A 15,310-nucleotide genomic window follows, 5' to 3' on the forward strand; every position below is an offset into this window, starting at 1 on the left:
TCCGCTCTCCCTCAGTCTTTCCCAATCTGTGTTAATCTGATTCAGACACTTTCTGAAGCTCTGAAGGTCATGCTTTCTGATAACTCTCGGCTAACTTTTCTTCTATGAATTAGCCAGTTCTTTCTGAATGTACACAAACTTTTAGTTATTATTGGAAAATCATTTATTCTTTAGTTGTTATTGGAAAAACATCAGTTGGCAAACCTTGGTTGCAGGAGGTCTTTTTCACGTTTTTTAATTCTTGCTACATTGCATCCCTCTCCCATGTTCTACTGTACATCATCTTCCACTCGTTTAAATCCATTAATTCAAATTTGAGTACAGAGTATTCTCTCTTTACCACTTTTTATACCTCCATTCATAACCTTTAGCTTGCATTAAGTGTGCTATCCTAGACCTATCCTCCTCGGTGCTGATGCTTCCACAGTTCCAAATTCTACTAATCCACCTCTTGTTCCTCACTTAATTGTTCATCCCATTTCAGGCATGCTATTTTTACATTCTCCACACATTTTTTGCCTCCACCAACCACTCCACACTTGTATGTAAACCCTGACAATTCTGCCAGTTTCTTCTATTATCCACCCCACTCCCTCAGTTTTATAGTCACTCTTACTGTTGTGTTATGGAAGGCAATCTCCTATTGAGTTTGTAACAATATGTAATTTCGTCTCCAGAAAAAGAATTATGTCTAGATGCTGTTACTTAAGTGTGCACTGACTCTGATTTTTCATGGTTTTATACTGTCCTAGGAAGAGTCCTATCCTAATAATCCTTGCTGGCTGGATAGGCCAAATCTGTGCTTGTGAAGAGGCAAGAGAACTACAGAGAATCTGTATAATAAAATAAACCACAGAAATTTAGGGGGAAGAACCTACCTCTGACTTTTTAATATTGTTCCTGACAAAGAGCAGCTGCTTAGGAGGAGGTGCTATTTCATTACTAATTGTTTCTGAGTAAACACTTAAGAATTCAGATAATAAAATTTGAAGGTATTTCCCACAAGTAGTATAAAATCACTGCCCTGTAGATATTTGAGAAGGAACATTTTCCTTTAACAAAAACGGTGGGAAAGTTTACCTACTCCACTGCCAGTCCTGCTTTGATTTTTGCTCATCATGTTTATTCAAAGACTTAGCTCAAAGAAAAGTGTATTACCTGCAGTACAGGTTTTGTGTAATGTTCTCCCTTTTAGAAGTTAGCTTTGCTGCTGCAGATCTTTTTCTTCTCTCTGTATTGTTATTTTTCAGTGTCTTTAATTACTTGAGTGTCCTGAGGCAACATGTTCTAAATAGAAGCAATCACAGTTTAGCTGGGTGGGACCTATAAGCAATAAAGCATTATCAGCAGCTCTAATTCAGATGAGGTTTTTATTTGTTTTTAAGTAGTCAGCCCTCATTACCATCAGATCCAAGATTATTTCTGAACATTTAAACCAAGTGTGGTCAAGTTATTCCCTGGCCTATTGCAGAAGTAACTTCTAGTTGATGCCCATGCATGGAGAGAGCTTCAGTGCCAGCTGTCAGTGGCACAGGATCTAGCTTAGTTCAGAATTAACTGCTAAATGAGATGCACTCTTACCACTTTTCCAGGTCTTTTATTTTCTGCTGATAAAGGTGTGTGAAGATCTTATATTACTGGAATTAGTCTATCTTAGGGACCAAAGAATTAATTTTTACTCAGTTCTAACCATCTTCTTTAAAAATTTAAGTAATACCTTGATTTTTTAATGACTTTATTTTTTTTAATATCTTATTTTTTAGAAAATAAAAGTTAAAAAACCTTTCCATTTATAGTTTCAGATGGACCAGGAATATCGAAGTATTGAATTAGATTTTCTATTCACTAATACCTGTCTCGTAGTATTTTCTAGTTCAGCTGAAACAGGCGGCACCACAGAAATTCTTAAAATTTTTGTTCTACTTAATTTAAATCCCAGCATTAACCCAAAGATGTCTTACACCCAAACTTTCTTCTGCTTATATAAGTCAGAATGCTAGGCTTCACCACTTGTTACTGGAGAAATAAACTAGATGGACAAAGTCTGTGTAATTCAAGTTGTGAGGTTCTAGTTACATAGTGCTTCTATGTATCAGGAGAGAATTCTCAAGAAACAACTAAGTAGTAAATATATTTTGTAATCTTTTCCAGAGATCACCCAAGCAAAATATTTGTGCTTATGGAGATCTGCTGGAAGAAGGTAAATCTCAGTATAAAGTCAGCACTGGCTGCTGATCAAGCCCTTTCATGCAGTGAAGTTGCCCACTACCCCCTGTTTAGCAACAGCTCTTTGTGAACTTATACTTCTAAATAGTACTGCTTTAAGTAACTGCTTTATGTTTTGATTTATTCAAAAAGAATAGTTTTGACACTTTAAGATGACTATTTGGGCTGCATCTTGGGTATAAACAGGAGTGCAAACATCATGCAGCACCCTAGGCTCTAGAGTGTTTGAAAAAACAGTATATGTTTTTCCACCATCAGTCATGCTTTCAGTGTTTATCACCACTTCAGTATTAACATTGCTTAGTAAAATAATTAACAACTCTAAGAAAATAATCTTCTACTGCACCTTTCCTTATCATTCTGGGGTTTTTATTTCCTTTTTTTAGCCTCCCTTTGCTTTCATAGTTTACTTCCTGCAGCTGCTCTTTGCTATCTGAACTATTTTCCTTCTTCTCTTCAGTTTTGTGAACTACCTTTTATCATCTCATCATTTTACTGTAAAGTCTTTTCTACTCCCGTGCTTTTCTTTTTCATCCATTCTTTTCTTCGTTCTTTACAAAACATTTTTTTAAAAAAAGTCTTTTTAGCCTATCAACTTAGCAGATGAGAAAGGACTGCCAATGTTACAAATTTCCTCGCACACTCTGCTGCATTTCATTTTCACCCCAGAAAATTTGTCTGCAGTAGAAAATGTCATTATGTAAGGATACATTAAAGGTAAAAGGAAAACTCAAATAATGCACACTCAGACGGGATGTGTTGTATCTCCCTCTATTTCATCGAGCATGGTGGAATTGCACAAAACCCAATACTATTTCCCAGAATGCTGTGGGTTGTTTTCTTTCTAATGTTGTCATTGTTCTTGACTTCACTGCACAGGTTACCAACAAAAGGGTCGGATTTGCCATTTAGGTACCAAAGTGCAGTAAAATTTTCAGTGGTTTTTGATAGCTTTCACTTAGATGAAAAGTTTGCTTTGACATGCCATAACTCATTGCATCTTCCGATTGCTCTGTAGCAAACCACAAACTAGACCTGTTGTAAGGGCTTTAAAGAATCCTTACATTGAGCAAGCTTTCACTTGTCATGAAGAAACAAATGGAAGAAGCAAATCAGAATCTGTGAATTACAAGACTGAATTTAGCTCTACGTTCAAGCCCAAGCTACATAGTACTTTAAAGGGTTTTTTTTAATGCACACAAAGGCTTCCCACTACTCTAAAACCTAATATCCTTGAGAAATTGAATCTTGAATTTCTTTGAGCAATAAGACAGCCATGAGAGATAGCCAGATCCATTCCTATAGATCATCTTTCCTAACTTTCTAGGAGAAATGACATTGCAAAGTCCTGGGATGAAGGAAACTGTATTTCAATGACAAAATTTAGGATAGATATACTCAGAACTTCAGGTCAGCCATAGTAAGTAAAAAAAAGGTGCAGCTATCAATATAACCTGTCTCCAACAGTTACGGATGCCTGGGAAAGAATCAAATAACCAAGCAGCCTAGAAACCATCCAGATAATTTTGTATGTTCTCTGGCACTTTTGGTACATCCCATTTCACTAGATCTTATAAGAACAGCATAACTGACACCTGTATCTAATTAGAGACAACAACCCAAAAAGTACAGTGGATGTTTGTGCGTTGTTTGTGAAAGAAATAGCCCAGTGATGCAAGAGAGTCTTGCTGAAGGGGGTGTGTGTGAATGTGTGCATGGGTGCATGTGAAGCAATAGTGAGAAAATTCTGCAGCAAAACAGAATTCACCTGACAAAGGCTTAGACAAAGTCAATGATTCATCTCTGAATGACCCAGAGCCTGAATGCAGGAGATATTGGAAGGGTTAACTGCCTGAGTTGCTGATACTACAGTGTTAGATCACCAACAATAACCCTGTAGAGGAGACTTAATTTCTGATTTCTTTAAGTTGCAGAGCCAGGGGAATCACTGTTAGCTTGTCTGCTCGTGCTTGCAGTCAAGCAGAAATCTCTCTCAGGCTGAGAGCTCAAGGAGTTTCTCTCCTCAAGGGCAAGAGATGATTTAGGGGGAGCTGCTGGGGGACGCTGCCTGTGTAAAGAAAGGAGGGGAAGAGGAAAGCAAGGTTAGTGGTGGTAGAGATGATGGTGATAGTGGGGATATTTGTGAATAGTTACTATAGTTAAAATTAGTTTCTCCCTGAAATGAATCAGAATATGATTTAGATCCCTATTGCTTGGCAGAGATAGGGCATTTCTGCATTTTTAAAGAGTAACAATTATGAGCCAGGGCATAGTACCTTAGAGAGATTCTTCAGCCTATTTCAGTATCTTCCAGTGCACAGACCTAGCTGGTGGTGAAGCCACAATTTTTTATGGATTTCACAGTAAGAGAAACTGGGAATAATTTTAGGATAAGATGGTTACACTAAATAAACCGGCAAAATTAGTGGCAAGTCCTGAAAGCAATTATGTAATGTATGTTTAAACAGATATAATATTTTTTTCCAAATATTTTAGTTTCTCTCTGCCTTCTTATATCTGTAGAGAATACCAAAATCTTCCGATTCAAGCTAGAAGTCTTTTGGGAAATTAAAAATCTTTGGATTTATTAATAGTGTACTAAAATAATTTCATTAATATTGAATCTCCAAAACCCATCTGTTTACACCAAAAAACCCCAAGCAAGCCTCAAAGCACAGAGATGATATTTTGCCTTGCTAAGTTTGTTCATAAAAATCAACATATTTCCTTGGAGGGATAGAAAGAAATAATTTTTGGAATGAAATAGTTTCATGATACTATCTTGGAGAGAAGAGAATTCTCAGATTCTTCATTATGTAAAACTTACCTGTCTCCTCAATAGGAGTAAATCGCAAGCTCAGATTTAAGTCAGAAATTATAGAGACTTTACCATAGTTTTCTTCAGGGCTTTTCTCGGTTGATGATAAATTTGTACCTGTAGAAACTACCTTTCTTTAGAATTTGAGAAATAAAAGATTTAGCATAGTGCTGTGCTCCCAGCCCACCTGTGAAAATGTGCTGATTCCACGAAACTGCTCTCTTCTCCACTCTAAACCTGTTCTGTAGTCCAGCCCACCTCATTTTGTTGGAAACTAAAGATTCACAGCTTCTCCAGTCTTCATTGCTCCTAATAAGTAAAGAAATAAATAAATCCATTACAATAGCAGGCATAGCTAACATTTCCTGGACTGTTCTTAGCAGAAATATAGCAAATATTGCCATATTTCTGTCACAGGTGGTTAGTGTGTTCCAGCCAGAAGCAGTAGTTCTCTGAGTAAAAGCTGTAAATCATAGCTTGATTTTACTGGCAGTAAACCTGTCTACTTTACATTATATTTGTATATTAACAAACTGTGATCATTCAAAATCAATTCTGCACAGACATATAAAACTCTAAAGTCATTTGGACAAGTTCTGTTTTCATTAATTCTGGCTTTGTAGCAGCATCTCTGGGATCCTTTTCAGCACCCTTCCCCATACTTCTGTGTTCTCACAAGGGGAAGAGATTTAAAGATTCTATCAGCCAGACTCGATTTCCCCCTTTTTTTTTTTTCATCTTTTTAGAAGCTTTGAGATTAGCATTTTATTTTCTAACAGCAGCTTTATTGACACTGATAAAGACTCATGGACAGATTATTAATATATTTGGACAACTTTAGTGTGGTTAATTTTTGTAAAAAAGATTATTTCCTTGCAGACACCTTGAATGGGCTGATTTCATGCCCTGTTCCAATGTTTACTGAAGTGAAAGTGAGGACTGCCACTTATTTCAACTTAATTAATATATTGGATTGGACATGTAATTAATTTATACTCTTGTCTAACGAAAACCATTGGAGGGGGGTATTTTTGGCCTCTTTTAGCTACAGTTAATAGGTCCACTGTTTTTATTAGATTTACTAGGCAAATTACTTATGCAAATATATCAGACAGGTTGTTAGTTTTCAAGGGTCTGATGCAAGGCTCATTAAAATCAATATGAGTTGTCCCATTTACCCAAATGGGCTTTAGAGCAAGGTCTGATACAACTGAGTTAATGCTGCGTAATAGCACGTGGTAACTTTATTTCATGCTTCGTGGTGTTGTCTTTAATGCCAATGTCTACCAGTCTTAATTAGAATACACTGTTATAGGTGATATACAAATATAAATGGAGACCTGCTCTGCACCAGAAGTCTTGGCATCTGAACAAGAAAGGCAGAAAAGAGAAGAGTAGCATGGAGATGTTTCATTCAAATTAAGCACGTTTGTGTGTTTCTGGCAGTGCTAATGACTATGTAATACAAACAGTTATTTTATATTATCATTCGGGGAACAGCAGTTCTGTGGTTTCCTGTGACTGAATTTCTGTGATTCATAGGCAAAATGTTTATAGTGCTGACCTATGAAGTTTGGCATACAGTAAGGAAACAGGATCAGTACACTCCATGGATGACAAAGACAGCAGTAGAGCAAAGCTCTAGTGTACAGAAACTAGCTCTAGCTCAAAGTGTACAGAAAATGTTCGTCAAACAACAGTAAGCCTTTAACAAATCCCTGTCCCACAAATAGGTAATTATGTCCTTGACGATGAACATTTATTAGTTCAACACTTTTCATAATGTAAAGACTCCTTATTCCCAAATCGTCAGTTCATGAGCTCTATTTAGTGTAACAGATGTTTTGGTGGTTAGCGCACTGAAAGAAAAATGTATCTAAAAGCATGCATTTTATCTGACAACAATGAAATACAGGTTTATTCAGCTGTGGTTATTGCAGTTCATGAAGCAGTACATACCAAATTTCGTTTGCTTCATACATTGGTCTGATTTTTCCTTTTTTGTATCTGCCTCAACTACTTAATTTCTCTTCAAAGTGGGGAGTGTAAGGGAGCACTTCTTGGTCCTTGGGTGATAATTCACCCAGCACAGCTGCATGAGTACATTTCACAAAGGATTTGGACTGAACTAAAATGTCATTTTTTAGGACCTAGTTAAAACGTCTTTTTAATGATGTATAAGTAGATCTTACATGCACATTTTTAAACCCTTTCTTTAATTTTGGTTATTTGCCATATGCAAGGTAAAAATAAATGTAAAATAAAATACCCAGTACAAAGTAAAATAAATAAAGACACGTCCTTTAGCTTTATTCCTTTAGCTATAATAGAACATCAATAATTTGCTACTGTTTTTCATGCGGATCTAAATCCAGACTCAGTGTTCTGCAGAGCAGAGGTTATTTTCTCTGAAATTGTTTTTGATTAGTTTGCTTTTCATCTGTGTGAAAATACTGAAAATATTTCTGAGAATCTCCAGTCCTGCTTTACAGAGATCATGCAGCCTAGGTGCAGAAAGCTAAGCTTTTATCCTGTGTTCCTTAGAACACATAATTTTCAGTAGAATTTATCTCCAAATCCTTAAACAGCATCAAATAGATACTGCTTTTAAAAAAAGTAACCTATGCACTATCTCCTCCACTCCTGAATGTGGTCTGAAAATGACAGCCACACAACACTTAGGAGATGAGTGCTGGGTTGGGAACATCTTTTCTATATTTGGCAAAAGGCGAGAGAAACATTTTTTTGGCATGCCAGACTCTTGTATCTAATGATTTTAAGTGACTGAAATGGTCCATGGGCCACAGACAGATAGTGAAGTTTGCATTGAAAAAAGACTCTTCAGCTTCTGCTGTTTACATAACCTTCCTATATAGCTACAAGAGTAGATATAGTATTCATGTATATGCATAAATTTACAGTTAGCTTCAACAGCTGAGTCGGATGTGTATACCACTGTGTAACTCAGCACAATGGAGAGTATTTGTGATGAGCCTCTCATTAGTGCAACTCATTTTTCACTGCAAACCACACTGTAGTGTTAACGTTTTAGTTCAGTTCTTCCCAGTGGCAAGAAAAAAGAATGAATGTTGCCACCCTAGAATGAAACGTCAGTAGCAGATACTGCAGTGATGAGCTTAATATAAATAATTGCATAGATAGTAGCTTTGAATGCAAGTAATTAGTTTTGCAATAACGTGTTGCTTGAGGCATCTTTTCAGTTGGAATTAGTTAATGATTTTCTAGATTTGCATATTCCTAATTAGTCAGTTTTAAATGTTAGCTATATACAAATTAATGTTTTATAAATTTTCAAAATTTTTACCAGGCACATTTAAATTATAATTAAGAAACGCATTTATAACCTACTTTATGTAAAGAAAATAGATTGAACTTGGGTGTACAGTTTTGGCAGACCACAGCAATCATAATGTTTTATAGAATGTCATCCAGACTTTCCTATTGCATCTGAAAGCAAACAGATGTGAACTAATTAATACATAATGTGAGTTAAGAGGAAGGTGATATTCTTACGATCTTTGAGGTATATTCTCGTTTATTATTCTGGTCTAAAATGATTTTGCTGATTTCAGGGTATTGCTTTGGATTTGTATTAATGTACTGGAAACAAAACAGACCTCAACAAGACCCCTGGTTAACCTTACCCCTAATTTAATATCTAGCATAAATTGGAGACATCTTCACTGCTCTCAGTGAATATTGCACACTCTAAAATAATTGGTAGGCAAGTCAGGAAGAACTTCTTCCTACAGATTTTTTTTTCGAACAACAATAATAGAGAGTCATGGTAGAAAATAATAATAATAATAAAAATAATAATCACCTATTTGATAAAGCATTCAAGCATTTGCTTAACTACCAGATTTAGTATGGGATCATTTACATGCCTAAGTGCTTTATATTTTTGGGACCATAAGGCTAACCTGATCAATACTACAAAAGCCCAAAACCAGTTTAATACTCAAGACCAGATTCATAACAAGCAACACATTCAAGCATTATTCAGTTTAAGAGGGGATTTCTATTGTCAGAACAAAGTTGGGCAGAAATCTGTTAGCAAACATATAATGAACAGGACAGGTATAGAGATCTAAACTGGGTCAAAAATGTTCACAAATAAACTATAAACACAATCTTTCCTGCAACATAAACAAGTGACCATAAGAAAGTCAACAGTATTGGAACTGTATGGGGTTAATTCCCACTGTATCAAAGCAAACACAGGAAAACAAACTGGACTACACAATGACAAAAGTGCATGCCTAAGTGGAACTGACTGCAGCTTAACTCATTTTCACTGCATAAATGCCCCCTAGGCACTGTGAGGAAGAGGGTCAGACATAACAGAAGGAAAAAAAAAGCCATCTAATCTAATCATATCTTTCTTTTTTTTTCCGGAGCAAGTGCAAACTAAAAATATAAAATAATTCCTTTTTTTCAAAATGCATTGCATAAGATTTGTTCTACGTTTAATAATGCCAGCTTCATAACAATAAAGAGAGAAATATGTTCTTCCAATGTTTTTCCATACATTTCATTGGCAGCTTGGCAGAATCATGGCCTTATATACAAATTCTTCATGATGAACCCAATTCTAACATCTTTATGTGCTACTACTATTAATTATCTGCTAAAATATGGGAAAAGAGGAGAAAAAATTGCAAAATCTAAAATACTTTTAATTTTTTTTCAAAAATATGTTCACTCTATGATTTAAATGTCTATAATCACCTATCTAAAGACAACTTTCATAAGCCTTTTTGAAGTACCATAAATGAAAACAATTTCTTGAGACTAACATATTTATAAAACACAGAGCAGAAAAGTGCAATCTTTTCAATCCCATTTAAAAGTATATGTCTTTGAGGGATTTATGATATAATTTTGAATACAAACAAGCCAAAAGATCAGTAGGTTACTATTTTCACTGTGTCAAAATCCATTATTGCTGGTTTATGTTTAGATTATGTCCAATATATGAAACATTTTTTCTAGTAGCATGATAGAATTTAACAACACTAGTGGTATGAAATGATGTCAGGAATATTCTGTTGTATGAAGCTTTTCAATTATAATTTTGTGACATAAAGTCAACATGAAAATTAAAAATTTCTGAGCTAGCAAGTGTCAATGTTAGACAGCATATTTCGCTTTTTCCTTATAAATGTTTCACAAGCAACCAGATGGTAAAATAATAGAATTATGTAATCATAGAATGGTTAGAATTGGAAGGGACCTTGAAGATCATCAAGTTCCAACCCCCCTGCCATGGGCAGGGACACCTCCCACCAGACCAGGTTGCTCAAAACCCCGTGCAGCCTGGTCTTGAACACTTCCAGGGATGGGGCATCCACAACTTCCCTGGGCAACCTGTACATTAGCAGTTAATTTTTTTGTACAAAATGCTATTGTTATCCACAATGCAGGTATTTTAGAAACTGAGCATGTTTCAACAAAGTTCTCCTATTGTAAAACCAGAGCCTGGTATCACAGAATACACAAACACACTGCCAAGCCCAGTGGACTAAAAGTAGTAAAATAATGCTAAAATCCATATATCATCGTGCCATAATGCAGAAGCAACATTTGCTTTCTGAGGTCAGAGAGCAATGCTTGCACCATTTCAAAAGGCAAGATGAAAACCACCCATGAACTTTTGCACTTGACCTGTTGTACGTCAGCCCAAGTTAACAGCAAAACTCCTCCTTCCTTTTACTGAAGCAGTGACATTAATTTGTCTTTCCTTGTCTCCAGCAATCATGGTATTATTTTCTTTACTCACCTGCTGCAAATTGGCCTAGAAAAGATTAAATGCATAGAGTTAAATTCTGGAGCTTCTTCTCTTTTCCTTGCACGTAAAACAAAAATTACAGGAATCCATCACATTGCTCCCATGGGAGACACTGTTGGTATAAAGAACACGGTGTTAACATAGCTGTCTTCTTAGAATTCAGTTTCCACAAAGAGTTCTGATGCGTCTGCTGGTAAAATTCAGTTGCAATTATTTTCATAGGAAGAAAGAGGGACTTGTGTGTCTGAGACAAATTTATTTGTATAAGTGACCACAGAAATATTTTTCTGGTATTTTTTCCAGCAATGTAAGTAAGCATGGGATATTTCTTGTTTTGTCAGCTTTCTGAATTACTTAAAGTCTGAAATTTAAAAATGCATTTTTTTCAGTTGTACCCTGGCAACTTTTGTCTAGTGTTTTCTTTGATTTAATTCTCTATCACATAAAGCTAAGCTACAGAAGCAGAGTGATAATAAACTATGCCAGTAAAAATCTTTGTTACTTTATGAAAGTCTTTTTCTCACTCTGCTGAGGGTTCAGACCTTACCATAGATAATAGCTTTCCATGAAATGAGTCCCTTGTAGATCCAAACTTACATAATCTTTCTTTGATTTTTGTTCACCCATTCAGTAAGCAAGTAGAGGAAGATTGTAAATTGAGGGCTGTCAAGAATATTTTTAACCCTTTCCTGAAAGATAAGTTTTATTAATACTTTTGTATTAACCCTTCTATACGTACACGGCACACGCAACAATAGGATCAAAACAAATGCTAAAAAGGAGATGAAGTGTTTTTAATAGTGTGTTCTGTATGTAGGAGCTCTCGTTTTATACAAGTTGGGTTTTTTTTAGAGTTTAGTAATCAAAATCAGCTGCCTTCCCAGCAGTCCCTATGTATATCTCAAAGGCAGTATAGATGACGACTGAAAGAAGAGAATCAATATGCCTTTTCTTTTCTTGAAGGATCAGCTGATCCACGCCCTCCAACTTGCAATAGCGACCAGTTCACATGTGCGTATGTGCAGCAATGTTTACCCTTAACTGCAAAATGCAATGGGGCTGAAGATTGCATGGATGGAAGTGATGAAATGGCCTGTCCCACAGAGATGCCTACCACCACGTCTCCAAGCTCCTGCAAGCAAACTGAGTTCCTGTGTCCTTCCAAAGCCTGTGTCCCATCCCTCCTGAAATGCGATGGTGTGCCTGACTGCCCCCTTAATGAAGATGAAGTTGGCTGCCGTAAGTTAATTTCATTGCTATAGTTAAGGCCATGCTAACTTACTTGCCTAAAACAGTGATGTGAAGAAGAGCAACGTAATGAAGTATAAAATTCACTATTCCCTCATCTAGAAAACTATTATTTGTATCATGTATAATGTGTTACCTGGAGAGACGCTCTACATTTGCAAATAATTTTGCTTATGCATTTTTATTCCCTGGATACCAACTGGTAAACGCTTAAAATTGTTTGTATTGTATTTCTGTTAATAATTACACTTCCACTTTTTCCCATAGATCAGTCAGCTGCATTGGCATTGCCTCATCTCTGATTACAATATGACAGATAGAATTTTGCAGTTCTGTAATTCAGTAACATTCAAGGCAATCCTGACCTTTCAAGGATTTTGAAATCAAGAGTGTTCCTGCAGTAGCAGCAATCTCTGGCCCAATCAAGGAAAAGGGCTCACAAGCAAAATGCAAGGACAACAGGTTTTGAACTCTGTAACTGCAACGAGGTACCATGAAGTTTCAGACACATGAAAAAGTGGGTGTCTGCCCATTTTAAAATATTTCATTATTGGCAGATGAATTGAGACCGAATGCTTAATTTCAGTTTCCAGTGGGATAGAAATTCAAGTTCTTTCATAATCTGTATCAAAACTATTGAATATGCATGCAGGCCACTGCACATGCCATTTCTTTTAAAAAATGACCTTATAAAACTGGCATGGACTTTGCAGACTATTTGTGCATACCTTTCTAGGCAATTTTGTTTAGAAGTGGTTTTGTTCCAAAAGGCATGACTTTGGGGATATCTCTTAAGTTCTAGATGCCCCTAAATTCAAATAAACCCCTCATCATTAATCTTCATTGACTCCTGCCTCCTCCTCAATTTTTCCTGTAGCTGAGATCTCTTTGATGTATCCTAATGCATGTACATCCCAACGCCAGACCACAGCAGCTGTGTTCTTTGAAAATCCCAAAATCCTAGGGCCACAAGATTTCCCTGAGTATCAATATTCCCAAAACAAATGAGGTTTTGTTTCAGTGCCTTTGGCTTCTAAGCAGTGCTCAATGAATGAGGGGAAATTAAGTCCTGATCTATACAAAGAACAAAAATTCTCCATAGATATTGCACACCTTGGGGTTCTGAGTTGGGTGGAAACAGTCAAGTCAGTAATCACATTGTTACTCCAAAATTCAGGTTTTGACTATACAAACATGTTCTCTGAAGAAGGTATTGGTTGCAGGGCAAAGCAAAAAGTGGTTAGCGGTAGTTTGGAGTAAAATCAGTGAAAAGCTGATTACTGTCACAGTTCATTCTTCCATCGAAACATACATACCACGAGTGCAACATTTCATTTCTAGCTGCCGACTTTTAACATGTGAGAAATGCTGTGTAGGTTTGTCAGCAGAAATTCAGAGAGGGAAAAAGTAAATATTTCACAAATTTTGTTTATTTTATTGAAATATTTGCATATTTTTTAAAATCAATTGCTGGTCTAGTAACCCCGGCCTATGTGTACTGTGATAATAACACAGATTGGGAGTGGAGTTTTTTTACATTGAAATTGAATTTTTTTTCTAAGTAGTTAACACAGAGTAATATTTAAGAAGAAAAGTTTTGTGGTTTGGGTTGTTGGTTTTTTATTTTGGTGGTTTGTTTTGTTTTTTTTTTCTTGGTGCATATCAATTCTTCTTGCTGATTTCGGAAAATTTTAGTTTAGGAATTACTGGCCCCTTCCATTTTTTGTGTGCCGTGTCCCTGAGCAATTTCATTCTCTTAAATGTAACAGCAGAGGGACAAAAATGTTCTGGCTTCTGATAGGAATTCATCCAAGAAAGTTTTCTTCTGGGATGAAGACTAGTTGTCAAAATGCATCTTGCAGAGATTAAGTATAAAACCCAAAAGAAGGCCAGACAAAGAAAAACAAACAAAAAAACACATTAGTCAGATCTCTACTACAACCACAACTTCTACCACAGAAATGCTTTTCTGCATGACTTACAGATTTATGCAGACAGAATTTCTCATAGAGTTCACTCAGCAGTTAGGTTGTACAGTGTTATGTTAATGCTATTTTATACCTACTAACGTGGTGGATTTTGTTACTTGATGATTTTAACAAGAAAACCTTGGAATTGCTTTCAGTTATAGATGTTCTACTTGCCCAGCGCTCTTCTTGCTGTCAATTGTAGTGAAGGATACTTTATCTCACCTATTTAATCTAATTTTTAATTTTTTTTTTTTTTTTAAATTGCCTGATTACAATGTTAAGGGTGTAAAACAAACATATTAGCACCAATAAGGTGCATACATTACATTTCCACAGGCCCCAACACCAGCTGACTGAAGTGCTAACAGCAATGAGTAAAAATCAATTGCTCAGTTCTCTGTAGTGCACCAAAAAGTATCTGCTGTAGTCCTGGTAAACTATAAATAGCTAGTAGATATTAAAAAATAGTATACTTTCAAAGGGGCTGTGATATTTTTAGCCTTTCTACAGATTCATTTGGACCTCGAAAATGAAATATAGGCAAAAGCTGATATTTTTACTTTCATCTCTTCACTATTGTTAATGTTTCCATTTCATATCTTTATCCCAAAAACACTTGAAGGCCTCCCATGAAAGTAAAGAATAACTAGTTGGAGAAATTTGAAGCTACTTATAACTGTGTTAACAGTAAGCAATATTAATTTTAGTTTCAATGCAATAAGAGAAATAACATGATTTTTAAAATGTGCTCTTAACATTCTTTACCTAAGCAGCAATAACTTAGTGTTATTTTCCTTCCTGTCTTAAATGCTGGATCTGTGCAAAGTATTCAGTAGTCAGATCCATTGCTAAGACCGTTCCCTCTGTAAGTAGTATAAAAATCTCAGTGCAATAAGCTCGTTCAAGGTAAAGGGAGGTGTGAAAACCACCTTGATGATCAACAGGTACAAATTGGACAAAAATAATTAGCAGTCCGTCTGTCTTATTTTCAGGTATGAGTCCAGCAACCAGTCCAGGAGTAGGGGAAATAATAAAGGCCTAAATGACACTCTCTTTTCTTACCACGAACCTCAATGCAAGTTAGAGCTCAGGAGCTGAATCTCTGTATTAGTCACAATATACATGACAAGCCATAAGCAGTAGTCTATATCCACATAGTTTACAGCATCTTCAAAATATATGTGCAGGCAAAAAATGGTCTAAAGCACATAAGAAGAATATATTTATGTCGCATTT

At 35.9% G+C, this 15,310-nt stretch overlaps 1 protein-coding gene across 1 annotated transcript in view; it reads left to right on the forward strand.

Annotated features, from left to right (window-relative positions):
• Positions 1–15,310, forward strand: part of MALRD1 (MAM and LDL receptor class A domain containing 1) — a 246,729-nt gene that overhangs the window by 181,989 nt on the left and 49,430 nt on the right. The window contains exon 33 of the mRNA XM_074157371.1: positions 11,820–12,095. Coding sequence (XP_074013472.1) covers positions 11,820–12,095 — 276 coding nt within the window. The remainder of the gene's footprint in view (positions 1–11,819; positions 12,096–15,310) is intronic.

Source organism: Numenius arquata, chromosome 12 (genome assembly GCF_964106895.1).
Source record: "Numenius arquata chromosome 12, bNumArq3.hap1.1, whole genome shotgun sequence".
In the NCBI taxonomy this organism is placed as follows: domain Eukaryota; kingdom Metazoa; phylum Chordata; class Aves; order Charadriiformes; family Scolopacidae; genus Numenius; species Numenius arquata.